Below are 26,133 nucleotides of genomic sequence, written 5' to 3'. Positions count from 1 at the left end.
CTTTTTTTCTTTTTGTTGCAGGCCTTCAAAAGCCAAAGAAACTTCTTTCTTTAGTTCTACTCTCGAATAAAGAGTGTGTTGCAAATTGAATGCTGGGTAACAGTTGACTTCACGCCCTTGGAAATGAAAACAGATGTGCTTAAATATGTTCTCAGTGCCAGAAATACGCAGTTCAATTCAGTAAAATACCCACTAGACCAAGTAACTGTAATATTTTGTAAGGACATCTTTCTCAGTATTCCTTTTGTTTCTTTCTACTCGCAAAGCACATCTATTGTTGCCATTACAGAATATATACTTGGGGCATGTGAAAACCAACTTCAGTTCTCAGTCTGCAAGAATTTCAGTCCTAAGAAGTGGAGGGCAGTGACACTGGTAAAAGAAATAAAGTCATCACAGCTGGTGACAGTCAAAATCATATCTAGGCTTATTGGTCAAAAAATAATATGCTGCTGGCTTACATGAAAAATAATTTCCACAATTGGCGTTTGTTGGCGCTCCTAGATCAGAATACAGATAAACAGAGGCTGTCTTTGTCCCTTGAATGTCTTTAATCCTAGGGGTGCTCTTTCCAGGTTAAAATAAAAGCAATTTGTGAAAGCAATACCACCACGAATACATGTGTACAGCTTTCGGCTTGTCTGACCCTTCCACTGCTAAAAGAGCGAGGGGTTTAGTGGGGATGAGTGGGCAGGAGTAAAGGCTGAAGCCATCTTTGCATAATTGCTACAGTATGAAGGTTTTATATATCTCACATTAAGGTGTGTTTGTGTTAAAATAACACATATGAAGGTGAACACTAGCTTAAGTGCTGCTTTATGAGGCGTATAAACAGTTTATTTAAGACCTTCCAAGTGAGACTAGTGAGAGAGCTTATTTGGTGTTTGCTTATGACTTTCTTCATGAATCATGCTCATTTTGGGTAGGAACAATGTTTTCGTGTAACTGAAAAATATAGCGTTGCTACGGCATGTATAAACTTATACAGGAAATAATTACTGTAAAACAAAGATATATTTGAGAATATTTCTGTGACTTCTATCAAAAACATGCAGAGATGCATGGGACTATTGGAATATTGCTTTGATATTTTTCAGTCCGTTGTGTGGCTTGTGCTGGGTTTCAAATAATTTTAAAATATCTAATGTAAAGGTCTTAAATGTCATGTTTTCTTAGTATATACTAAATGTCATGTTTTCTTAGTATATACTAAAATATGCTCAAATTCTGCAGAAAAATACATATAATAAAAGTTTGAGAAAGAAAAGAGTAATAAAGTTGGGGTTTGCACGCAGAATTGCACGTTTATTACTCTATAAAAATTAATTCTTTTCAGATTTTAGGAGTGCTGACATAAAGTTATACTTAGTCAAGAAGCTTTTTTTCCTATGAAATTCATAAAAGCTCTTTCCTCCCTAAAACTACTTACTAAGTTCAGTGGCTTAAAAGAAAAAAAGTTTCTTTATTCAATGTTATATTCCGCTTTTTCTTTCCTATCATACAGTGCATCTCCCAGGGATTCATCTCAAAGCAAAATCATCCGATTCACTCTTGGTCAGAAAAAGTCTTCTAGGTTAGAATTTCTTCATCTTCTGCAAAGCATGAACAATCCTTTTGCAATATTTCTGGATGCATGTTTAGGGTTCCTGTTGAAAATAGTTTGTAACTAGGCATTTTACAAACAGCTGAAGCGCAGAAGCGTTAGAATGGATTTTAATTTTTTTCTTTTTTTTTTTTTTTTTTTTTTTTTCCCCAAGATGTGGAATGCATTTTGGCCCGCAAGAAAATAAGTTGGTTTTCTTGTCTTTATGAGCTTTTGCTTTTGAGAACAAAACATGGTTCTGGGAGTTCTCTCCCCTCTGTACGCATCTGTATGTGTTGTATTTAGATCTGCGTTATTGTAACTAGAGTCAGGCTGTTCTCTTAGCTAGTAAAGAGCGTCACGTGCGCCCAAACAGCTCCCTGTGGGTCTGTCTCCGCTGAGCTCCCCAGTGCTCTGAAGCTGAGCACATCTAATCTGCCTGAAAATAATTATTAGCTATTCCAGTCTATTTTTTTTCCTGAATCCCAGCATGATTTGCATGCCAGCTTGTATGACCATCTCATCTCAGTGATCGTAAGGTTTGCTGTGTTATTAATGTGGTTGTTAATCAGGTTTACTTTTACTACTATTATATATGAAAATGTTTTACAAAGAATTTTTATATAGTTATACATTGGTAAAGTAGACTACACCATTTTTGCTAAGCTTGTGAACTATTGTTGACGATTTTTGTTCAGCTTGGCAAGTTGTATAGATTGTTAGTTCTGCTGTATAATCTGGATTTATTTTCCCCATCTTATTTCTTTTTTGACAACAGTGAACGTCTGCAGTATAACCCCTGTTAAAACATCCCATGTTTCCTTTTCATATTCTCTCTTGATCATAATTATGGCTTTGACAGTTCCTATTTGCCTGGGAGAGGTGCTGAAGAGCAGTAATGGAGAGTGTTCTCCAAGCTCACTACCTTGTCTCTATCTAATAGGAGGAAGCTAGAAATGTCTCCCTGAACCGTTTTTTGCCCCCTGTATTTCCCACTGTGAAATAGCTTGGCCTAACACCAAAAGCAGGGGCTTGAAATCAGTCGGTTAAACTACAGGAGGGAAAGAAAAATCTAAGAGAAATGATATCTTCTTCAAGAGTGTTTTTAGCACGTATGTGGGGGGTTTTTTATTCTCTATATGTTTTTCCTGGCAGTGACAATACTGACTCGAGTCGAAAACTTGTCACTTCTTGAGTGATCGTGTGGTTTGAGTAGCTTTATTTACTTTAAAATGTGACAGACTTGTAAAACCCATATGGGCATGTGTGGAGACCTTTTTCTTACCCATCGGTGCAAGAATATTACCCCTTCCCTCCTGCCAAGCCCTGCTAGAAAACTCCCCTCCTAGTGCTGGGGGCTCTCATAGCCTTCCACAATGTTTTATCATCCTGTAGAAACTTTCAGCTGAGGTATCATGTGCATCCTTCCTACCTGTAGGAAACCTAGCTCGTTTCCTATTAAGCAAAACAAGCTCGTAATGAACTTTCTTGTCTTGGTGGCTTCCAAGTTCTCAAGAACAGTGTTTGTCCCTGGTTTGTCTCTGCTGCTTCCCGTGTAGTCTCCTCTGCAGTGGATGAAGCATCTCTTGGGCTGTTCTCATTTACACCTTGCTGCAACGGGGAGTATGCACAACTTTCTAGCACCCCCCAGTGTTGAAAAAGGCTGAATAAATTGAGGGGCTCATCTAAAAGGGTTCAGTAAAGTCAACCTCAGAACCATGATGTGCTGTGCCAGATCTGTGATGGTTTGAGTTTGTAAATTAATTTTTGGTTTTGTATTTGAATGATGCCCTTATGTCTTATCCTCTTTTGAGCTTTGAAAGCATGTGCATGCAGCTGCTGACATTTTTGCTCTTTTCCTTCATGTTTCTTTTCCTATTTTTTTACTGGTCCTGGAGAAGTCAGTTTATTTAGGAAGCACTGCCAGACTCCTTCCTGGCTTCTCGTCCTTCCCAGAGGCACAACGATGATTTGGTCAGCTGCATCCCCACTCTCTCTGACAACTAGGGACTTCTTCATTTCAGCCTATTATTGGCATAAGTTATTTAAGACAATTTGATTTGGTGATTTATATAAATAAGTTTTGAAGAGATTCTACCATACAGAAGATACTAAGACGGCAAAGAGCGGTCCCTTTCAGTGCTACCGTAGGTGACGTGAACTGGGTCTATCTTTTAGTCTTTAATGTGATGTCCTTGCTTTTAAACAGTGAGCTGTTTCACTAACTCTTTTCAGTATGCATTTTGAGCAACTACCAAATCTTTCCATTTTTAATATTTCATCTATTTGGAATGTAGAAATATGTGCTCATTAGTGCACAAGATACAATACAAACATGGAAACTTGATGGGTGAACTTTGATTTTGAGGGACTCAAGCACACATACTGTTCTGAGATGCAATGCCAGCGGCTTTCCTAATTCTGTTGGGCTTTTTAGAAAAGTATTCCCCCCTCCCCTTTTGCCTGAAAAGCATGAAAGTAGTATCCCTCCCTGTCTACTTACTCCAGAATCCTAACTACATTTTTTTCTAGGTAAACGGCTAAATCTTGTAAGTACAGGCTACGGTAAGGAAATGCTGGAAGAGATTGACCCAGTTTAAACCAGAGGCTTATACCAACTTGCTGGTAATGGGGTTGCCCTAAAAAGGGGTACTTAAGCTTTGTGTGATTTTTGTAGGCTCAAATAATTAAGCCAAGTTATAAAGGGGGCTGCTAGGCTTTGTAGTTCTCAGAGCAGAGTTGTGATGTGCTTCTCTACAAGGGAAAAGGCAAGTTCTGTCTCATTGTTATTTCCAAAATAAAGGGGAGCTCTTATGTGTTCAGCATATAATAAAGTGTCCAGCAATTTGATTTAAGAACAGTAGTGTCTCAGTTATAACCTTGTGCCAGTGGTATTGCTCCGTTAAATTTACTTGCAACTATTTCCGATTCACAAGATTTATGGCAACTGACCATTCATTTCGGTTCAGGGTTGTTTTTTTTTTCTGATGTAAAACAATTCAGGCTGTAGCTTGTTTGACATATATTTTTCATCTAGGATGATTTATTTTTTATTTGCTCTTTTTAAAGAACAAAGACCCTTATGAGTATCTTATGGTATTGGTCCTTTTCTTTTCAGCTTATGCATGGTACTCCATAGTTTCTTTCCCAGAGTGCTTTTTAAATATATTTTAATAGTATTGTAATTCTTTCATCAGACTTCCAGGCCCCACCACGAGGGTGTCCGCTGCAGGCAGTGAGGCCAAAGCTCGTGGTTCTATTAGTGCCAACAATCGACGCAGCCAGAGCTTTAACAATTATGACAAATCGAAGCCTGGACTTCCCCCTCCAACATCAACAAGTAGCAATGACAAAGGTAAGCACTTGAGATTTTGGCATCCTCAGATTTTTCTTAATAGCACCTTCGTTCGGGGGAAATTGATTTTTCCATTAAGCTCCGGAAGTTGTAAGACTATCTCAAAGCTGTATGTTGTAAACATGCCATTTACAATCCAAAAACCAGCTGGCTTTTCTTGAAAAAGGTATAGTCCTCCTTTAACATAACTGAAGTTGTGACTTGCTGTCCTGAAGGTACGTGCAAAAGAATAGCTTCAAGAAAAACTGGCATGGGTGAAACATGTTTTTTTCATTTTGCTTCAAACACAGATAAGGGGGAGTGAATTAATCAAAAAAATAAGACATTTTGATGAGTAGTTTGACAGGAATGGAAAATGACCACTAAAGGCTTCTTCAGTGTTTTTATATGATACATAGTACCATTTGCTTTTCTTTCCTCCACTCTTGTGGAAGATCCTTTAAGTTACAAAAGTACATGATTTAAATCTAATTTCAAGAATCATATAGGGTAGGGTTTGAAGGCAGGAACACATTATAGTTTTATAAACATTGCAGTGGAACTCTGTCTGTGGCAGCGCATTAGGAACGCTAAGTACCACGTTCCGTCTGAAGCGGTGCTTTTTTGAATGACTTTTACTGACTTTGCGTCCATTCGCGAAGCTAGTAATCTGACAGCATGCGTTAGCTCCAGTCTGTAGCTCTGGGCTCTATAACGCAGCATTTACAAGCAGCGTTTTGAGGGACGTGGCTGGTGAGAACTGAGCAAATCAACCTGGTCTGATACGGTCAAATTGTTGGCGTAGGCTGGCAGCTAATTCTGTATCCTTAATGAAGTCATTGCGCTTACGAAGATAGATCAGCATTGGGTTTCAGTACAGTCTTCTTGCAGTGAGTTGGGAGTCATGCCCTTTAGGCTCAAGTCTCCTTGTTGTCCGTGCATAACTTCTGTTAACAGTAATGAGGATTTTGCTTGAGGGAAAACTACTGGTCTGGTTCAAATTGCCTGTGGTTCTCATGCTTGTTTCTTTTCAAGAAATTGTGTTTTTCCTTCTCTATAAACCGTTGTCCTATAACTGCATGTCGTTAGGTTTTGGAATGTTACCCCTTCTAGCCATTATGGCCCAAAAGCTCATCTTGTGATGATGGCGATGGAGGGTCCTTGGCATCCTTCAGGGACATTCTGAATCACCCTGACCAGACCTGGTGTTAGAAGAACGTTAAATTCACAGCTGAAGAATATAATTGTTATGATTATAATATAATGTATTACCATAATATGCTAATAAATTAGCAAGATTCTACCTTGGTAAATCCATGCTTACTATTTTAGAAGGTGCACTATGTAAATAGTAATGATTTAACTGTAGCATCAGCATGCAATAGTCATCTCTCAATCTGACTTAGATCTGACTTTGAGTTAAAAGAACAAGCTGACAAGTTACGACACGAGCAGTAGAACCGATGAAACCTTGTTTTCCTCTGTAGTATCTCCCCAGTCAGTACTCTGCTCTTCTGCTCATGTCCCCTAACTACCGGGTTGGGGAGACGCAGTGTGGGACGCGGCTCGTTCCAACACGTGTGTTGGTTGGCTAGGTGATCCTTACCCGCATATGGATGCTTTGCTGCTAGGCTGCGTTGAAGAGAGAGCTTGAACTATCTTGGCTTTTTCTCAGTTTACCAAGATTATTAAATAAGGCAAAAAAGAAAAGGGAAAAAAAGAAAAGTCTTCACACATACAGAGCTATAACAATCGTTTGTCAACTGAGTAACTTACATATCAACTGCTTTTAGGCAGACAGTTCTATGAACCCTCATTCCTCATTGTAACCCGTCTCTTCCAAAAGATAAACTAGTTGCTGAAGAAGCTCACAAGATCATCTGCTTCCTAGGAATGTTACAAATGACTGAAAGAAAAAAGGCTAGTTTTTAGGTTGACAGCTTACATAAATTGTATTAAATACTCAGAATTTTGCTCTGGTCAAAATTTCCAGTCATAAATTATGGTCTTCAGAAAAAAAATAATGAGGGTTTATGTAAGTTGAACTTTATTTAAAAATATAATCATGACACAAAGTTGGTCTGCATCCATGAGAAACAAAAGCAGTTGGTCTGACAAATTTTTGGCTTATTTTAAGTTAATTGTAACGTTGCCAGACAAAGTTTATTGTCAAAGTGCTAAGACAATTCAAGTTTTCTGACCCATATCCTGTATTTTGCCTAAGGAAATGAGACTTACATGTTGTGTGCCAGTTTTGGTGAGTTTTCATCTCTTTCCCCAGTACTAGCTCCATTGCGTGTTTTTGGAGAAGGAAATGGGAGAAAGAGAAATCTGCCTGTGTTGGCAGACTCTTTTGGCACGAGCGGTCACTTTGTGATAGAAGGTAGCCCTCAGCGAATTACATTTGAATCATTTCTTACAAAGTAGGTTGTAATTTTCAGCTTTTATTAATCTGTGGCCTTTCCCTCCAAATGTGAATTATCTTGTTAGTCAATCGTCTGTGTCTTGTGGCAATGAAAGTGCATTAATTGAAACAGAACACATCAGAAATTAAAAGGACAGTAAATGGAGCATAGAGGAATAGCTAGCTACTGAGAAATAAATAACCTAGATTTTTTGAAAGATTCCGTTAGTCAGTTAATGATGAGACCACTGTGTTTTTAGAAATCTTGGGGAAAGTATTTACGTAACATCGAATACGATTACACTGTTGCATAAAAATAAGAGATTCTTGGATGTACACGCATTTGAGAGATGCATCCCTACCCTTAGCAAGGGAGCACACACGATGAGACGTGAGTCTCACTTCCCCACGGCTTACCTTGTGCCTGCAGTATTTTCTTTTGCTTTCTCAGTCTTCGCGTGCCGTCTGACACCAGTTTCCAGACGTGGAGAAGGGATGCGCCTTCTCTAGCAGAGATGACCAAACACCTAGTTCAGCCCTATGGACACCTTTTTTGAAGTTAGGGCATGAGAGGTTTAACCTGCTCTTTGGAGTTAGCCCCATAGTTTCGATGCAAAATTCCCTTCAAACTTACAGGAATTTCAGTGCCCTCATTCCTCACATCATAAAATGGTAACATGGTATGGTACATTTTTTTAATTTATTGTCACAGTGATTAGCCCTTTATAATTGCAGTAGCATTCTAGGGAGGGTATTTTAATGTGTGTAATTGCTGTTACAGGCTTTTTTTCTCAAGAAAAATGCAATTAAAGTCCAATTGCATTTTTGGATTGTGCAGAAATAATGAGCCAGTCAAGCTTGTGATTTTTGATGTCATCATAATCCCTTTGTACAATTGAAGCCTTTTAATTCACTTCGGAATTGTCAGAGTTGTTTAGTCCGTGCATATGCAAGCATACCCTTGGTTTACTTTCTTGTCCTTTAATATCCGTTAACACCACAAGTGTAGTATAGCATGGAAAGCATCAGCCACCTCCCAAGGTCACTACTGGACTCATCTAAATTATCAAAAACAATTCTAAGGAATGTAAAGAGGCAAACGAGCTTTGCGTTTCTATGCCTGTATGTAAATTATTAGTTACTAGTTATCTTGAGGCTCCACATTACCATGTCCTTCTATTTGTGTAATATCACCAAATAAAAAATAGCCAAAAATTTGTGTCTGTAATTTAGAATAAAGAAATCTTTTTTTTTTTTTTGTCCATGGCAAGAAGGAGCAGAACTATGTCATAGGTAGTAACAAGAAGGAAACTTAAATATTGAACATAAAACTTCAGTAAAGGCTTTGATACAGTAGAGTTTCTCATGAATTTTTTTCAGTGTTTTGCTTAGCTACACAGGGAGAGTCTTTTGAGATGCACTTTGAAAGCAGTCTGCAGTTCTAAAAAGTGGTGGGTATTTTTGACTAGCTCTGAACACCTTCGTACATCCCCTGTCCTCACTGATCTTCAGGCACTCGGTTTTCATTTTGCAGTCTCCAAAATCTGGTAACGTTGTATGGCAATATCCTGTTTATTACTTCCTGATTTGTATCCACAGTCTATAAAATCTCTAAACATGTGAAGCTATAGGAAACGACAACTTAATATGCCATCTCCAGTACATTTATGAAGCAATACACTAATGTGACAGGTTTGCATGCTTTTTTGTTTAGTTTTTTCTTCTACTTTGTTCCTAATATTTTATTTAAAGTAATCCTACAGAGGGCAGTAGAAATCTATGGGAACAATGACACTTTTCCTTTGGCTTAAATATTAGGTAAAATGTCAGTAGAAAAAAAGCACTACCAGACTTTGACCATTTCCACATGAGATCAAAGGAAATGTTTATTATTCAGATTTATGAAGAAGGCAGCGCTAATAATGCCAGGGTTTTTTTAAGTAGGTAGTATTAGAAAAAAAAAATATGCATACGGATTCATGCAGTCAGGTGAAATAAATAACTGTTTTAATAGCAGTGTTCTTGCAAACTTACTTGATGAGAGGGGTCTGAAACCAAATCCTGCTGACTCAGCTATAACCTTAGCTCTGCATGTCTCCATTTCCAGATATGGATATACGATACAGGCAGGAGAGTAAGAAAAGCATGTGCTCCTCTGGTTGATGCTCCTTTTCTTTTATTTCTTTCAAATTTTGGGTAATCCCTTTTAGCTTGGAACATAGTATCTCTTTAATCACTGTCTTTTAGTATGTAAAGGGTAGTCACTGTGTCCACAAGGATGCATGGTGACAGGACAAGAGGCAATGAGTACAAGTTCCTTTAGGAGAATTTCTGTCTGGCAATAGGAATAAAATTCTTTGCTGTTAGAAGAATTAAACATTGGAGAAGTTTGTCCAGAGAAGTGGTGGAATCTCCTTTGCTGGAGGTATTCAGAACATGCCTACAGCAGGACTGTTCTATGATTTCTACAGTTTAAATATAAGATTATTTTTTTAGAGTATACCGGACATTGACTAAACAGTTATCAGTGATTTATTTAAGGGAATCTGTAGGGGCAGGGAAAAGCAAAGCAAAATCGAAGTATGCTTCACGACTGATCGTTCTACCTGTTAAGAAAAATCTCTAATACTTTGTAAGCGTCCTACGTGCCTGCCCTATTTAAATACGTTTCGTGTTTTCCTTTCCTCTGCGTTGATGCTCAGTTGTGGTCTGTTGTGCAAAGCTGTGTGTATTGCGATGTGATGCAATACTCAACCCAATCCACGTTTTGCCCATTGCGGGCATATTTACCCTGCTGACACAGCTCAAGTGCTTCCAGTACGGAGAGTGGCCCAGAGACAGAGGAAAGTATGGGGACCTGCGGATCCCAGAGAGACAGTCTCATTGCAGTGACAATTTTGCAGGAATCAGACCTGCATGGAGCCAGCTGTAAGGGGCTGATATAACTTGAGTCCAGCTCTGAGCTCTGGCAGATATAAAATTACCACACTTTGATACCTTTAAATATTGTTTCCTCTTAAAACTTTTATTAAGTGTAGACTAGTTGAATAGGAAAGAGATATTAAGGTATTTCGAAGGACAGTTAAGGAATTTCTTTCCTGTAACTTTTTAACTTTGTGTTATCAAAATAGGAATGACTACCAAGTAAGTAAAATATTAGCAAGGAAATGTAACCTCCACTCCACTGAGCAAATCGGTCTTACTGGCGTATGGTTACATACGCCGAATGCGTGCTAAATATGTGCGCACTTTATATATAGGGAGTTATATTGGTGCAGTTCAAGAGGGCATGGCATGTCTTGGTCATAGCGTTAGTAGGAAGGACTCTTCAAAGTTAAATCTATATAGCTGCAAAGAGAATTTCCCAGCTAGGTGTATGAGAATCCAGGCAGTACTGGTTCCTGGAGATGCGCTGCTCAGAAGGCCACGGGGGGATGTGATGTTGCACAAGCTTCTTCACTGGAACCCTTATGTTCTGTTTAATCTCATGCAGTTTTTCCGCTCCAAATAAATTAATAATAATAAACAGAGACAAAACCCAGGCTTTTGCCTTTGCGCCAAATAGTAGTATAAGAGTTTAATAAAAAAAAAAAAGTAGTGGAAAAAGAGCTCTGAGACTTGTAAAGCACGATAGAAATTCCTGTTACAGACTTAACTTTTTTTTTTTACCCATTTATAGTAGCGTTCAGCGTAAAAGCCTGAATGCGAAAGCGAAGGCTTTTTCTGGGTACAGGGACAGTTATCGTGACAGCTATGGCAGGAGAGCTGAGAATGTCGGGTTTAATTCCTGTGGCATGGAGCCAGCTTGACTCAGGGCTGGCAGAAGGTCCCTGGGATGGCTGGACAGTCCCTTCCGAGTGGAAGCTGCATATATATGGCCGGCCTATTCCCGTGCTAAGAGCTGCCTTCTCTTACCCTTTTCCTGGCCAAAGAAGAAAACATTCTTTTCGATACTTAATGGTTGAGATGATCAGGATAACAAGTGTAGTATTTAAAGCAAAGAAAGCCACTAGCTGTTTCCATTTGGTGATGATTGAATTGTCAGCTACGGTGTGAACTTTCGGTGCTGGGTGTGTTAATGACCAGCCTGGGCTGATGTGAGCTCATTTCAAAGGGCTATTGTGCTTCTGAAGAAAAAAAACCTTAAATAAACAAATTTTATTGTCCCCAAGTTGTACCAGCTAGATTTCTATCTACAGCCCATAACCACCTTATAAATTTTTCATCCAACTGTAGGAGAAAATAATAACACTCCAGTGTTGATAAATCAATCTCTTTGGGCCTAAAATAGCAGTTGTCCTCTGTGGTTTTGTCCGTTTTAGTAATCAGGCAAGAGGAGTTATTAGGCAGGATTGTTTGGCTGGATGAGAAGAGTTAAAATAAAAGCAGGACCTCTAGATTTGGTCTTGCAGGTGGCTTACTGCAGAGCCTGTGCTGTTCAACTTCTTGGGTTTTAAACTTTGAGGAAAGTTCTTTTATTGGCGTCATACTGAATAACTCCAGTTTTTGAGGTTCATCAGGGTCTGTGGTTGATTACTCTCGTGTTCAGAAACTACCTTGAAGTAACAAAGGGTGCTTTTTGGAGAGCCCGGTGGGGGGGACGCTTTCTGTAAACCAATCTGAAAACCACTTGTGATGTTCTCCTGGTCTGTTTTAAAAGTCATTGTAGTGTTGGTAGCTCGTAGAAGCTACCAACAATATAATAACATATTATAACAGTTGTTCTATATATATTAAAAAATAATTATTGTTTATATATATATAACAGTTGTTATAAGCCGTAGCTTTTTGAGTGATATCTTTTACTAATCAAAGACTAAATAGTCCTAAAATAGTCAGGCACATGGTATCTTATGGAGGAGGGAGTTAATAAAACCCCACAAAGTTAATTTGCAACCAGGAGGACCTCCTGTTTTTACAGTGCTCCCCGTTCAGTTGGTGACTGCAACATCTGATGTTGCTAAATAAGACAGAAATGTGAAATTAAGCCTGGTATCTTGACCAACGTCCTTTATAGGCATCACGCTGCTGAGGCTGACTGAGGACTCTGATATACTTCAGTTGATATACTTCAGTTGATGCTGAGAAGGCATTGACCCTTTTTGTATGAACTGCTAGGTCGTCGCTGAAATCGGTTTTAACTGTGCCAATGGACTAGCGCTGAGCCCGGCTCTGCGAGACCGCTGGGAGAGGGTGGGGTGAGGAAGGCTTTTGAAATCCAGAGCAGCAGAAAGATTTAATAGTTCACTGGAGACTAGCATAAATAAGCAGAGCTCCTGAAATGGGAAGATTCCTCTCCCTAGCGATGAGCAGTATATTGGATGTCAGGAAGATGAGAAGAGATTTTATAGAATGAAACAGTTGGCTCGTGCAACAGATAGCAGTAAGTTAAAGTGGAGGGGGTTTATTATTATTATTTTATTTGTAGTTACAACTTTCTTCATGACTGAAAATTGTGTGAAAATTGTGAAGGAAATCATGTCCTTCATTTGATGTTTTGGAGCAGTTACTTTCACTCCTGTTCTATATCCGTCTCGGGTTTTGTTTTCTTTTAAAGTTTCTCTTTCTTTAGAAAATTGAATGAATCTGATGTTTACTTTTGAAATGTTGACTGCCAAGACTGTGCAACAGTCACTAAGATTAAAAGAACTGCAAAAGTGGGAAAGTTTGTTGTGTGTTTTCCTTTTTTTTTTTTTTTTTAAAGAGGCACAAGTCCATAAAGATTGAAACCAATTTACCTGCACTTTCAGATTTTCCCTGGGAGACAAGTGGGATTGGCTCAACAAAGTGAGAATATGAGCATTTAACAAATTTCGTGCATACCACCCTTGAAAAATGTACAAATGTTTCATCCAGGTCAGGTATGAAGCAAACAGCATATTCTGCTTAGTGTTTAGGATTCTGCCTCTGCTCATTTCTGCTGGTAGTCGTGAGGTGCTCTCTGGTTTTACTGACTCAGGGTTTTCCCTGTAAGTCAGAGCGATGATAAAATAAGTTTACATAATTTGTCTCGACAAATCCATAACCAGAATAGTTGGTATTTTTTTATTGTTCTGCTGTATGCACTACCAAAAAGCAGATGCTGGAATAACCGTATCCAGTTTTCTACACATAACTTGCATGAAGGTGTTTACCATATGTTCAGTAGGATTTATTGTGCCTTGAATATAGAACAGTGATCATGAATTTGATGTGGCAAGAGAAAAAGTAAAAAAAGAGGGAGAAACAAAGGAGTGTGGGTTAACCTGAAAGATACCCTGAGAACCTGGTGGTTTGGTTTATATTTTCTGCCTGGGAGAATCTCTAGGTTTTTGTTCGTCCCTTAATCTAAAGCTACTTCTGCTATCCTTATACAAATTTGAGTCATAACTTTGCAGTGTAGATATTTCTTCTGGTTTTGACTCCGTTTAATGAACTGTGTTTAAAATTATGATGTTTGCAACGTATATTATATATTTATAGAATTGCATCTGTAAATAATGGGAGTCTGTGCTCCAACTCTGCAGCAAAATCAACTGTACCTTTACCTGAGAGGTGTTACCTGTCACAAGACAGAACAGACGAGGACTTGACGATTTCCTTAAGTGTGTCCCAGTGCCCATTTGGTTTTAAAGCTAGCTTTTGAAAAAAAACCTAAAAACCAAAAAAAACCCCCAGGATTTTGCTTGGCCAAAAATTAAGCACGTTATTGCTCTTCCTTGGTCTCTCTCCTGTTTATAACAGCCTTCATATATTTGAAGGCTTACAATGTCTCCCCTCAGTCTTCTCTCTTCTAGACTAAACAACCTCTACTATTTCAACCTTCTTCTCATAGGTTCTTTGTGACAAATCTCTTATGTCTTGATGATTTCTTCTGGCCTCTTTCCAGTCTGCCAATCTCTTTTAGAGGGGTGCTGGGGCTAGACACAGCGTTCCAGCTGATGCCTTACTCTAGTCCTGAGAAGGGTGGAATAATTACATTATCTGTCTTATATATGATACTCATAATGCATTCCTGAAAGACATTAGTTTTTCCTTAGTGTCACATTATAGAGGTGTGCAGTTGTGGTTTACTGTAAGTCCAATTTCTTTTCTGCAGTACTGCTGCATAGCTGATTGTCTGACATTTTAGATTTAGGCATTGAATTTCTCCTTTCTAAGCATAGAACTTTTCAGTCAACTTCAGTGAATGTTATTGAGTCAGTCTGTTTCTCCAATTTACCAAATATATTAATGCCTCTGTATTCCCCAAACATAAGGTTATTGGCTTATGTCATAAGGTGATCCTCATGAGGGTCATTAGCATCAAAGAAAATACTCATCTTTGGACAATTGAGATAAATATATATTTTGGAGTATTGCTTACATCCTTTCACTTTTCTAATCAAGTATATTTTTTTGAAAGATTGGCTCATCTTATTGGATCTTTAGTGACACATTTATGTTGGGTGTGTGCCCATAGAACAGCTTAAAGACTGTCAGAATATAACAGGCAGTATGGCAAGTTTATACGACAAGATAAGAGTATGCAGTAAATCATATTTGTGCTTAATTTTACAACTGTTCAACTGGCTGAATTTGGCATTTAAAAATATGTCCTCTTTTACCTAAACAAAGGCTGGCTGAAGGCTTAATCATGGCTGAAGCGGAGCTTTACAAGATCTCAGAACTTTGCCATAGTTGGTATAAGCTTTAGGAATACCCAAACCAAGCCAAAAATGTATTGAAATAAAGTTTTTTGGGAAGAAAAAAAATAGCCGATGACATGTTCCTAACTGCACAGTTCGTGAGGGTAAAAATCCTGAGCTTTGAAGTAAAAGGTAACCTTGAGAAGCAGTTTCTTGCCCAGTGTACATCTGCATAGCTGCATTGGAGACAGTGGAACCATGTTAATTTATACCAGCTGAAGAGCTGGCCCAGCATTTCATGGCCTTTACAGTTCCTAGATGTTTCCTTTTAAAATAAATATTTACAATTTCTTGCAAATTTATTGCTGGGTGAATTGTGCCAGAACAGCAGCCATGGAAATGAAAGTTCACTATTAAATCATAGGAAAGCAAACAGCAGTGGTGCTACATCCCAAACTTTGTAAGAGCCAGCATGTTTCTACCACACCTGTAGAAGCCTCCTCTCCCTGGCGAAGAGCATCATCCAGCCTCTTGGCCCTTCCATTTGTGGCTTCTCTACTGAGCCTTGTGCCTGTCCTCATCCCTAACCAAATGTACCTAAAGAATCTCTGCCTGGTGCCAGAGAACTGCCACCACCTCTGAAGTGGCTGATACGTAGAAAGCCATGGCCCAACCCATCATTACTCTAATGAATACTAGATCGTTAACTGCACGTTGGCCTAAAGATCGGCTGCTACAGAGTGTAGAGTGGTTTAATTGACCAGAGAGAGGAAATGAAGACAACCTCAGTATAAACAGCAGTATGTGCCTGTCGGCTGTTTTTCATAGGAAAAAGTAATAGATTTCTGCATATTTATGTATGTTGGTATATAGGTGTAAATATAGATGATGATAAGGTGTTGGTATTTCTGTATGATTTGGTTTGACTCCTCTGTTTAAACATAGAACATCCGTGTTTGAGAGTGCCTTGGTGTTCGCCACTTTACTGTGTACAGCTGGGCAGTTGTATGACTTCTCACTGAGCGGAGTAAGACTTTCTGAGTTAAAAAGTAATTTAGCTTGGTGTATTGACTGATCAGTGGGAGTTTACTTAGATATTTTTTCATATTGCCCTATTGTCTGTCCCTGCTCTGCTAAAAATCTGCCCCCATTTCTACATCCATGGTCATTTCAAGCCCCGATCGGAGCCACTACTAATAATCGAAATATTCCCTAAGTGCAATTCTCAGACCACTAATGTGTATATGGCATATTTCATATAACCTACCAGTAGAAGAGATGTGTCAGATCAAGGCTGCTAAGTGTACATGTTGTCCACTCCAGCTATGTATAAAGAAAGACTCCGTAACAGCTCCTTGCCTGGAATTCATTAAAGCTTTTGAATAGCTCTGTTATGAGAAATCTTGGTGGATTTGATTGTCCAAATAATGAGAAGAAAATGGAGAGTAATGAACAAGAATGGTATTTATCGAGTATTAAATGGAGAGTGCAACTTGTTTTGAATGGCACAGTAAACTTGGTTTCATTCTTTTTATGACCATCTAACTGGTATGTGGTCAATAGAGGTCCCTCCAACTGCTTTCTTAGGCAGTCATGTGGACAGCATTTTGAATTTTACAGTAACTAAACAAAAACAACAAGGAATTCAAGTGTCTTAGTCGGTTATGTCAAGACAATGAGGAAAGGATCGCCTGCGCTCCAGTTTTATTTCCCTTCACCTCAGCAAAAACGCTGAGGCTTGGCGATGTAAACCAGTCAACAGCACAACTGTTGTTTCATATTCTGGAGCTCTGTGTGAACCAAGGGGGCTTCACAGAAACGTGGAAGTTGAGTTACGCATCCACGGGCTTCGGTACGGGTTTTCAGAGGTACAACATGTTTCTGTGAATACACAAAAGTGCTATTGAAGCTGCAGAGTTTACAACACTGAGCTCGAACAAGTAGATGCAATGGAAGGGGAGAAAAACATCAGGGAGTAAAGGTAATTTTTGTCTCGTGTTCCAATAAATTAACTCACCCCTAGAGGGAAAGCCGGTGGACAGAAGTTGAAGGTGAAGCTTGGTGAAGTTTTTGTCCCTCAGCATAGCAAAACATTTCCTATCTGGGCTTTTCTCAGGTTATGCAGAATTTCCCTATCTGCCAATCTGTGTTTTAAGAAAACATTTTTGTTGCTTTTTTGTTGTAGTCCAGAGTAGAAGAGACAACACAAAGCTTCAGTCATCTCGTGGGTGGAGGCTATGCCTCTTGCCACCTGGAACTGGTAAATCAACCAGTGCCTTCCCCACCCAGCTGCAGTTCTCTCTGGTCAAGTGTTAGAATCGAAATAGAATCATCTGTGGGCCAGAAGAGTTGTGCTTATTTTGAGGAAAGGCTGTGTGCCAGGTTGCTCTTGTTGGGAACGTTCTGCTCTACCTGCCTGTGGTTTGGATTATGGAAAAATTGTGATTTTTATAGTCAACTCCTGGCAGAAAAGCAGGCATTTCCATACTTCAGGGGTTTGCTGAGCATGACAAATCATTACTGAAGAAGAGAATAGCTCAGCTGAAAAGCTTTTCTCTGTAGGACTCTTGTTTGTAGTACTTTGAAGGAAAGTCTTCTGGTGGGTGGATAGGAAGGGTCAAGTCTCACCAGTCGTTACTCTAGATGGGAAATGATGAAACTACCACAGTGGTTTCTGCAGTTGGAACACTCTAATGTCATAGAGCAGATCTGCTTTTACTTCCTAAATTAGAATTTGGTTGTGGATTTGCTTTTAACTCAGTTATCTAATCTATGGGCTGGACTAAAAGATATTTCTCTTCATGAGAACTTTTTATTTTTCCCATAGCTGTGAAATAAAAAATGACAGCTTGTTCATTCTAAAATGAATAAAAATGCTGTTAAGTTCTTGACCCTCCTAAGGAGAAGTAACTTATGAGAACATCTTTGTCTTTGTGTTGCCTTTCATGCTTGTGGTGATTGGTTTTGAAAGTTTTCAGTTATAGCAAAGCAAAATCCACTTGCTTAGAGTGAACATGACAAATGATGGGAAATTGCATATATTTTCTCCTGACCTTATTATAACTTAAGCTCTCAAAGACTTCAGTGGAAGAATTAAATCATAAGCCTTCAGACTTTTTTTTTTCCTTTTTCTTTTTCTTTTTTTCCATCACAAATGGGTAGGTTTGCAGATGCAGTTAAGACTTTGCAGGAGCAGCTGAAATCAGATTTACCCATGCTACAGTGCGTATTGGCATTGGAACTAGACCACCAACATCTTTTCTAACAGGAACGCTAGGAACAAAATAGATTTCAGGCCAAGATTTGACTTTGAAAAGAGGAAAGCGATCATTATTTATTGTAGACTGTAGCTTGGGTTTGAAAACATTTCTTTTATAGTCAGTTTTAGTTAATGCAGGTTGCTGAAGAAAGAAAATATCTCCCTCACAAAGGAACACATGGGAAATAATAAGCTTATTAATCGAATGCATGAAACCTGCTCTCCTTTTCATGAAAGAAGGGCCTATGCTACGCTGAATAAAACTTTCCCCTTTGCATGCTGATGTGTTATCCACATATTGATGTTACTGCTTCATTAGGAAACCTAGCATTTGAAGCTACATTCTGGCAGCAGAACCCCTTTCGTTTACCAAAATTGGTCTGAGGAGTAAAAGAGCCAGCAGACTTTGTAAGAAAGAAACTGAGAATCTTAAAAAGACTGCAGTTTTCTTAAGTTGAGGCTATTTTTCATGAGTGTGTTTTATGGTGAACCTTTTATTTCTTGCATTAAATTTGCATGGTGCAAGGTAACAAAAACTTCCAGTTTGACTGTATTTGACCTGAGGACAAATCAAAATCTGCTATACTTGTGTAAGAAAATACCTTCTTTCCTTTCCCAAAGCTTAACGTGAATATTTAAGAGTTTCTAAATATTTTTGCCTGATATCAGATGCGTAGCATCCAACAGTCATAGAATTTACTTCCTCGAACACGTCAGGTAGAGACTCTGAAAACTATATTAACATCCCCATCTATTCATTTTTTAAAATGTTACAGTGATACTATTGTTCTAATTCTGATTTCCCTGACATATTTGTAAATGAAGAGCAACTCTGTAAATGGAGTTTCTTTGTACTCATCCTACGCCACTGGCAACAGCAACACAATTAAGTTCCAAATAGGAGGGTGTATGTGGAGGAGTTGGGGACAAAGCAAATGCTGTGTTTGAAAACAAACAAACAAAAAAGTGTTTTTTGGCCAGTGACCAAACAGAATTTAAAAAAAAAAAAAAATCCTGAAAATGTTCACAGAAAGGAGAAATGAAAAAGTTCTGGATTTTGTTGGGAAGTAAATTTTGAGAAATGCTTTTTGTATTTGATTGGATCAAGCAAAATGGCGCCTTTTTGGTTTGGTTTGGTTTTTTGTTTTTTAAGCAAAGTCTTTTCCCCAAAAGTTCGTGGGCTGGAGTACTCACCTGGGCTGTTAGGGTGAAGTTGATGTCCCAAATGAACCGACACCTTCCATTCACTTCCAGGACAACAGTGGAGAGCTCCTAGGAAGCCTGTTTTGATGTGGGTTGCCTCCGGTTTCTGCTCCCACAGCTGATGAGCAGTGTGTTAGCAGCTAGCTCGGTGTTTGAGATGGAGTCAGACTGAACAGCTGGGTCATGGACCACAGCCTGGTGCTGGCATGACTCTGATCTCAGGCACGTGCCCCAGCCTGTGGGTCGCAGCTCACGCGAGGACTCTGCGTAGGCTCTGAGCTCTGGAGAATGCAGGATGGCTTTGTTCATACTGATACACGTTGCCTGTATTATTTTTTTTCAAACTGTTCTGAAGAACCTTTTTGAGAACAACACAGATTTCTCTTCCAAGTCTGTTCAGTTGGCTGCGTGCTCCAACTAAATGAGTTTCCCTCCCGAGCTGGGTTTGTGTTGCTGCATATGTTGTACTACTTGAGTGTGCAACCAGCTCTTCTCCCGCTTCATGCTGCCTCCTCTGTATGTATGTAAAGGAATAAGCACTACTTTGCAGATGCATCCCTTGCCAGTAATTTTCAATTTGTCACCCTTATGTTATCCCAATCCCGTAACTTCTTGCAACTCATTTTTTCTGAGAAAGTAAAAGCTTCCTCTGCCCTTATTGGTTAGTACAGTAGGTTCATCCCTGGACCCAGCTGTAAATTCATCCTAGGCATGTTCATGAATCAGAGACAGCTCTGATGGTTTATGGGCACAGGTACGCTTTGCGCTGAGGTTTCTTTCAGCATGATTAGGCCAAAATGCATTTGGATAAGCAGCTTAGTGTTGGAAGTGAATCTCCAGTTTCTGTAAAAGTATCCTGATACTGAGATGGGTAATTATTATTTCTTTAAAAGAAGCTAAACAAATTAATTGTAAATGATGCACAGTTGGGAGTTTTGTGAAGCTTTCATGCCATTGCTTGGGCATCATCTGTGGAAGGCAGGCTGAGACAAAGGCTTGCTTGTTCTGAGTTTACAAAAGGAGCACGGTGCAGTGTTGCAATGGGAAGTAGATTTTGATGGGTAGGAGGACTTCAGGAAACAAAAATAATAACAAAGCAGCAGTGTATGGTAAGAGGCATGAAGGCAAAAGCGATGCTGCACGGCTTTTGAAAGCAGAGGGAGTAACGTTTCCAACAGCCTCTGAAGTAGTTGTGACCTTCCTTCCTTGCTCCTGTCTGCGGGCAGGGTGCTGGGTGGTGGGTCGGTGCTCTCCCGTGCACTGGGTGTCACTGCACCTCCTCCACTACTGCTTCTTAGTTCTCCTTAACCCATCGGATTGCATTTAGCAGGCTTGAGCAGAGCAACTAGAGGACCAGGTGGCATTGCTGTTAGGCACGTTTAGTGGCTTGGTTTTCCTTCTGTACTAGAGTAAAACAGGAGGAATGCCCTGGAAGTCAGCGGGCTGGCACTAGCTTAAAAGAAGTACGATTCCTTTCTGCGTCTGTAATCCAGCTCTTGCTTCCTTCCATCTTTGTGCGGGTAGTTTGCCATAGGAAAAGGACTAGCAAAACCAGCCAGTATAATAGTTATTGCTTAATAACGGAGTCCTGGAAATCTTCTGACTTCAGTAATATTTTTAAAAGTATCATTAATTCTTGCTATCCCACTTTGTCCATAATGATGTGAAATGACTGAGTTTATTATTAAGGAGTCTCTAATACTCATAGAAACCTGATTCTACGCGAAGTCAGGAAGATGTATGTGCTTTAAATCTTTAGTAGATCTGGTTTGGATCAGGGGAGGGAGGTTAACAGAGCCGTATCTTCACTGAGCAGCTGAAAGTGAAGTAAAACAGTCCCTGTGTGGTTGCAGCGGCTCATGATTTACAGGGCTGAATTCAGAGGGCTGCTCCTGCTGCTGAAAACGCACGCTCTCAACCGCTGTGTATTTTTGAATTAAAAAAATGCAGCTCTATACACAGTTTACTTTATTGCTAGAGGGCAGGGAAATATAGGTAAGAGCCGTTAATCCCCAGCAGGCTGCTGGGCAGGCGAACAGACATAGATGACAAAAGTTAATTGGAACCATGAGCAGTTTAACAGAAAACATATTTGTGATAATTGAGAGAGTAACGTCTCCAGAAAGGAAACTCTGCAGAGAGAAACTTCAGAGGAGAACTGGCCACTGGTAGGTGAGTGTGATTTTTCAAGCTCTCTCTAAGCTCTGAACTAATTTATTAACAAGAACAAATAACATTAAAAGGAACTAATTAAATAAAAGATTTGTTTTCTCTGAGGGAGGAGGGCTGTTGTTGCCCCTAGTTTCTCTCACAGCTGGTTTAAGATAGGTGGTAATACTTAATTTAGGTTCATTGCATAAGAACACAATTGGTTTTATTTTTGTACATGGAATTTTCTCCTACCTTTTGCATACAAAGGTCTAATCCCCCCCTTCCCCAATAACTGAAATGACTTCATCTTTAATTTTTTCCTTACTCTTGCATTTTATTTATATGTTTGAGGTTTTTCTAAGAATCGAGGTTTGACAGCAAATATTTTGCCAAAAGCAGAGGGAAGCCTTAGTTAGAAAATAGTGCTGTGTTTTTGCTAATGAAAAAGTATTATGAACTTAATAAGGGAGAACACATTGCAAAACACATTTTGGTTTGAATTGGAGGAGATTTTATATTTTTTTTTTATTTTTTTTTTGCCTTGAAACAGCAAGTGAATGTAAATTACATAGTAGGAACTCGTTGTTCTGCTGGGTAGGAAAAGAAAACTGGCTTTTATTTTCTTTAAGTGATACTGATGTTGAAAACAGTGATATGTGTCTTTTTAATGTTATTAGTGTAAAGTTCCTAATGTTTCATTACAAAAAGAATCTCAGACTAGCTATAATATCAGGTACTACTGTGTTGGTTTTTTGGGTTGTTTTTTGGTTTCTTTCCAGAGCCTGCAGACAGTACAGCCTCCCAGCCCACAGGAATGAATGAAAATGTCTCATCCTCAGTTCAAAGCTGCAGCAGTACTGTTAGTTGCAATAACTCATCAGCCATCCCTCAGCCCAGCTCTGCTATTAAACCTTGGCGCAGCAAGTCCCTTAGTGCTAAGCACACAGCTACGTCTTCCATGTTATCCGTAAAGCAGCCCGTATCGGAGCCTCCAAAGCCACCGTCGGAAATCGCCAAAACAACTCCCAACGGTCAAAAATCCATGCTTGAAAAATTAAAACTCTTCAATAGCAAAGGAGGTTCCAAAGCAGGAGGGACAACGCTCGAGTGTCCGGGGTCTCGGGACAACAGTTGTGAAAAGCTAGAGGCGCTTCTCAGCTTTGAGGAAAGCGAAGAAATTGATGCCGCGAATCAGAATGTGAACAATCCGGGATCGATGTCCAGTAGTCCCAAAATTGCACTCAAGGGTATTGCACAAAGGACTTTTAGCCGGGCACTAACTAACAAGAAGAGTTCTCCAAAGGGTAATGAGAAGGATAAGGAGAAACAGAAAGAGAAAGAAAAGGATAAAAGTAAAGATATTGCAAAGAGAACATCGATCACGGAAAAGCTGGATGTGAAAGAGGAACCAAAAGAAGAACAGACAGCACTAGCAACAACAGAGATGCCAAAAAAATCCTCCAAGATCGCAAGCTTTATCCCTAAAGGAGGAAAGCTGAATAGTGCCAAGAAGGAGGCCTCTGCCCCTTCGCACAGTGGAATACCAAAACCAGGAATGAAAAACACCACAGGGAAATCCTCAAGTGCCCCCGTTCCTGCAAAGGAAGGCGAGAGAAGCCGCAGCGGGAAAACCGGCTCGGGGCTCTCTCATCAGAAGTCTCAGCTGGACAGCAGGCATTCCAGCTCCTCGTCCAGCCTAGCCTCTTCAGAAGGAAAAGGCGTAGGAGGTCTCAATAGCAGCAGCAGCAGCCAAGCTGTCAACGGACCCGCCGCGACGACACACACCACAGGGAGCAATACTGTGAGTGTTCAGCTACCTCATCCCCAACAGCAATACAGCCACCCGAACACTGCCACGGTAGCTCCCTTCATGTACAGGTATGGTGAACTTCTCCAGTGGACTGTTTTGAACGTGACACTTGTATAGAATCCTGGAATGGTTTGGGTTGGAAGGGACCTTAAAGCCCATCTAGTTCCAACCCCCCTGCCATGGGCAGAGACACCCTCCACTAGCCCAGGTTGCCTAAAGCCCCATCCAACCTGGCCTTGAACACTGCCAGGGATCCAGGGGCATCCACAGCTTCTTTGGGCAACCTGTGCCACTGCCTCATTTTGGACACTTTCAGGGAGATGAGGCGGCAAGATGAATGCCACATCATGTAAAAGTTTCTTGCTTTAAGAGAGTGGACAATTTATACATCTACACAATAATTGTTGATGAAGGCCATCAGACTAAGATGTGTAAGAAGTTGTGATAGATAGAAGGGTGAATAATTGTTGTATCTGACCCTGCTACCAGTTCAGATGATAACACCCACGCCTTCATGACCAGCTACTGCTCGTCTTTTTTGTAGCGTGTGTATTAGGTTTGTTTCATGCCTCATAGCTTTAAAAGTTGTAGCAGCGCCAGTTTGACAGATACGCTCATTCTCTTCAGCGTGGCTTACAGTGGTGGAGCTGCATCACTGTAAGCAGTAATGGGAAATCTTCAAAACAAAACAACAACAAAATTTCTTAGAATAGGTAAGGCCAGGCACAATATCTGCTGTTCTGTGCTTTAACCCTGAATTAGATAAGCATAAGAGCAGCCATATGGAGTCACAATGAACCTCCATCTACTCCCAACATCTGCTTGACACTGGCAATAGAGGATATGTAGGGAAGAGCAATGAGAGAGAAATCAATAACAAAGCTTCCTAAGGACCTGCTCCCAAGCCTGACCATGACACAAGAAATTCCTGAGTCAGATGGTGGAATTTTGGGGTTTGACAGCCATCCCCTAGTTTCCTTTGACACTGCTCGATTCTTTCATAGAAGAGAATGCAAGCGGTTGTTGTGTCGTCTTCATCATCATCTTGCTCATGATTTGAGACACCTCTATCATACCCTTTCCTCCCTTAAGATGTGTCTTTTCTAGGCTAAGGTGTCCTACCCTGTTTTGTTTTTAGTTGTAGAGATGCTGTTCATACCCTTTGGTCACGTTTGTCACCCTTTTCCATCATTTTTCAGTTCTACTATATGCATATTTGCCTTTGATCTCTTGGCAGATGTCTGACAATAAATTGAAGTTGTTTTTACCCAGTCATTTATTTTAGAATACAAATGAGTGACATTGCTAGTTACTGAAGAAATTAGCAGGAGTGTAACATGCCATCGCACCCTACCTGCTTCATATTTGTGCAATACGGACTTTATATTAGAGAGGATCAGATTAGCCACAACTGATGTTATTGATAATTAAAATTTAGCTGGAAATCCAAGTGTCTTAAGACCCTGACTAAAGAGCTGTAAAGCCTATCTTTAACTATGAATTTTTTATTTTTTACAGCTGAGTGCTTGTTTCCATTTCTAGGACGTAGTTCAACATGGGACTAATGAATTATGTAAAATCAGTCTGCTGGTCTGTTCTGGAGAGAGGGACAGAGCAGCTGATGGCGGGTGCAATTGTCTAGTTGTTATTCTTGAGATACTTTTGATGCAGAGTGACTGCACATCCCTATTTTGTTTTGCCTTCCAGATCTCAGACAGACAACGAAGGGAACGTAACAGCCGAGGCCAGCACAGGAGGGGTCAGCATGGATTCTGCTCTTTATGTCAAAACTGGACAGCCTGCTCTTGAAGACCTCTCAGGTACGTCTTGCAACACGACTTTTACTGACTCTGGTCTGGTTAGATAAGAATGGGCTAAAGCAAGTTTGGAGTTAGGAGTTCCCTCTTTAGGGGGACATTTAGTTTGATTTTATTCCTAAAGCTTTGTTTCTTATTAGGTACGATGTTTCATTCAGCTCTTCAGCAATAGCACCTGGGTGTCAGTAGTCTGAATACCATATGCTCAAGTTCTGCGCAGTGGTGTGCCCCCCCCCCAGTTTTTTGAAATCATTAGGAATTCGGGTGCTTCAGGTTTTTCTAGGAGATATGCAGGACCTTTTAGGACAAAGCCTCCTATAAGGATCCTAAGTATTCCCAAACACTTGATAGTTATTTTTTACTTTTTAAAGCTTTGCTTCAGAGCTTACAGAAGAGATTAAGTTAATTTCCTTGAAGTTTTAGTTCATTTATAGGTTTGGAGGAATCTCGCTATTCGCTGACATGAATCTGGTCAATTTGAGAAGTGGTCTTTGCAGTGGTGGGAGACCAGAATCCAACTACAGTTTACTGTGTCCAGCATACAGGACCTGAAACTGTTTGTGATTAGAACAATAGCAGTCTAAGTTGGAAAGTACTACTTACATTTATCTAGAATTCCTGCTAATGTAAGAACTATATGATTATTAGCAATAATTTTTAAGCTTATGAATAAAACAAAGCCATTTTTAGCAACCATATTGCACTCCAGACCTAAACCACATTTTTAAAGTCACAGTCAAGTCTCCTCCTATTCCAGTTTCAGGAATGTCTATGGCTTTGTTTATTGCATACTATTGCAGTATATTTCATCAGTAGAATGTCAGATTTTTTCATCTACTTAGTCTTGGTGTCCTCCACTTTAATGGGAGTTTTGAAACTGATTGTCTGACTTGAAAAAAATCATGCGGTTAAAAGTTTCACAATTGGATGAATTTCATACTGTATTACATATTCTGTCAGTGCTGC

At 39.7% G+C, this 26,133-nt stretch overlaps 1 protein-coding gene across 7 annotated transcripts in view; it reads left to right on the top strand.

Annotated features, from left to right (window-relative positions):
• NAV2 (neuron navigator 2) overlaps nt 1-26,133 on the top strand; it is a 406,583-nt gene that overhangs the window by 274,811 nt on the left and 105,639 nt on the right. For 4 of the 7 annotated variants that reach the window (XM_075755360.1, XM_075755358.1, XM_075755356.1 and 1 more), the window contains 3 exons: nt 4,780-4,937; nt 22,320-23,418; nt 25,058-25,170. In XM_075755360.1, coding sequence (XP_075611475.1) covers nt 4,780-4,937; nt 22,320-23,418; nt 25,058-25,170 — 1,370 coding nt within the window. Of the gene's footprint in view, nt 1-1,504; nt 1,574-4,779; nt 4,938-22,319; nt 23,419-25,057; nt 25,171-26,133 lie in introns of all 7 variants that reach the window. The other 3 variants (XM_075755357.1, XM_075755355.1, XM_075755352.1) reach the window with 1 other exon arrangement.

Source organism: Balearica regulorum, chromosome 5 (genome assembly GCF_011004875.1).
Source record: "Balearica regulorum gibbericeps isolate bBalReg1 chromosome 5, bBalReg1.pri, whole genome shotgun sequence".
NCBI classification, from domain to species: domain Eukaryota; kingdom Metazoa; phylum Chordata; class Aves; order Gruiformes; family Gruidae; genus Balearica; species Balearica regulorum.
The sequence above is the reverse complement of the archived record's forward strand: the minus strand, read 5'-3'. Positions and strand labels throughout refer to the sequence as shown.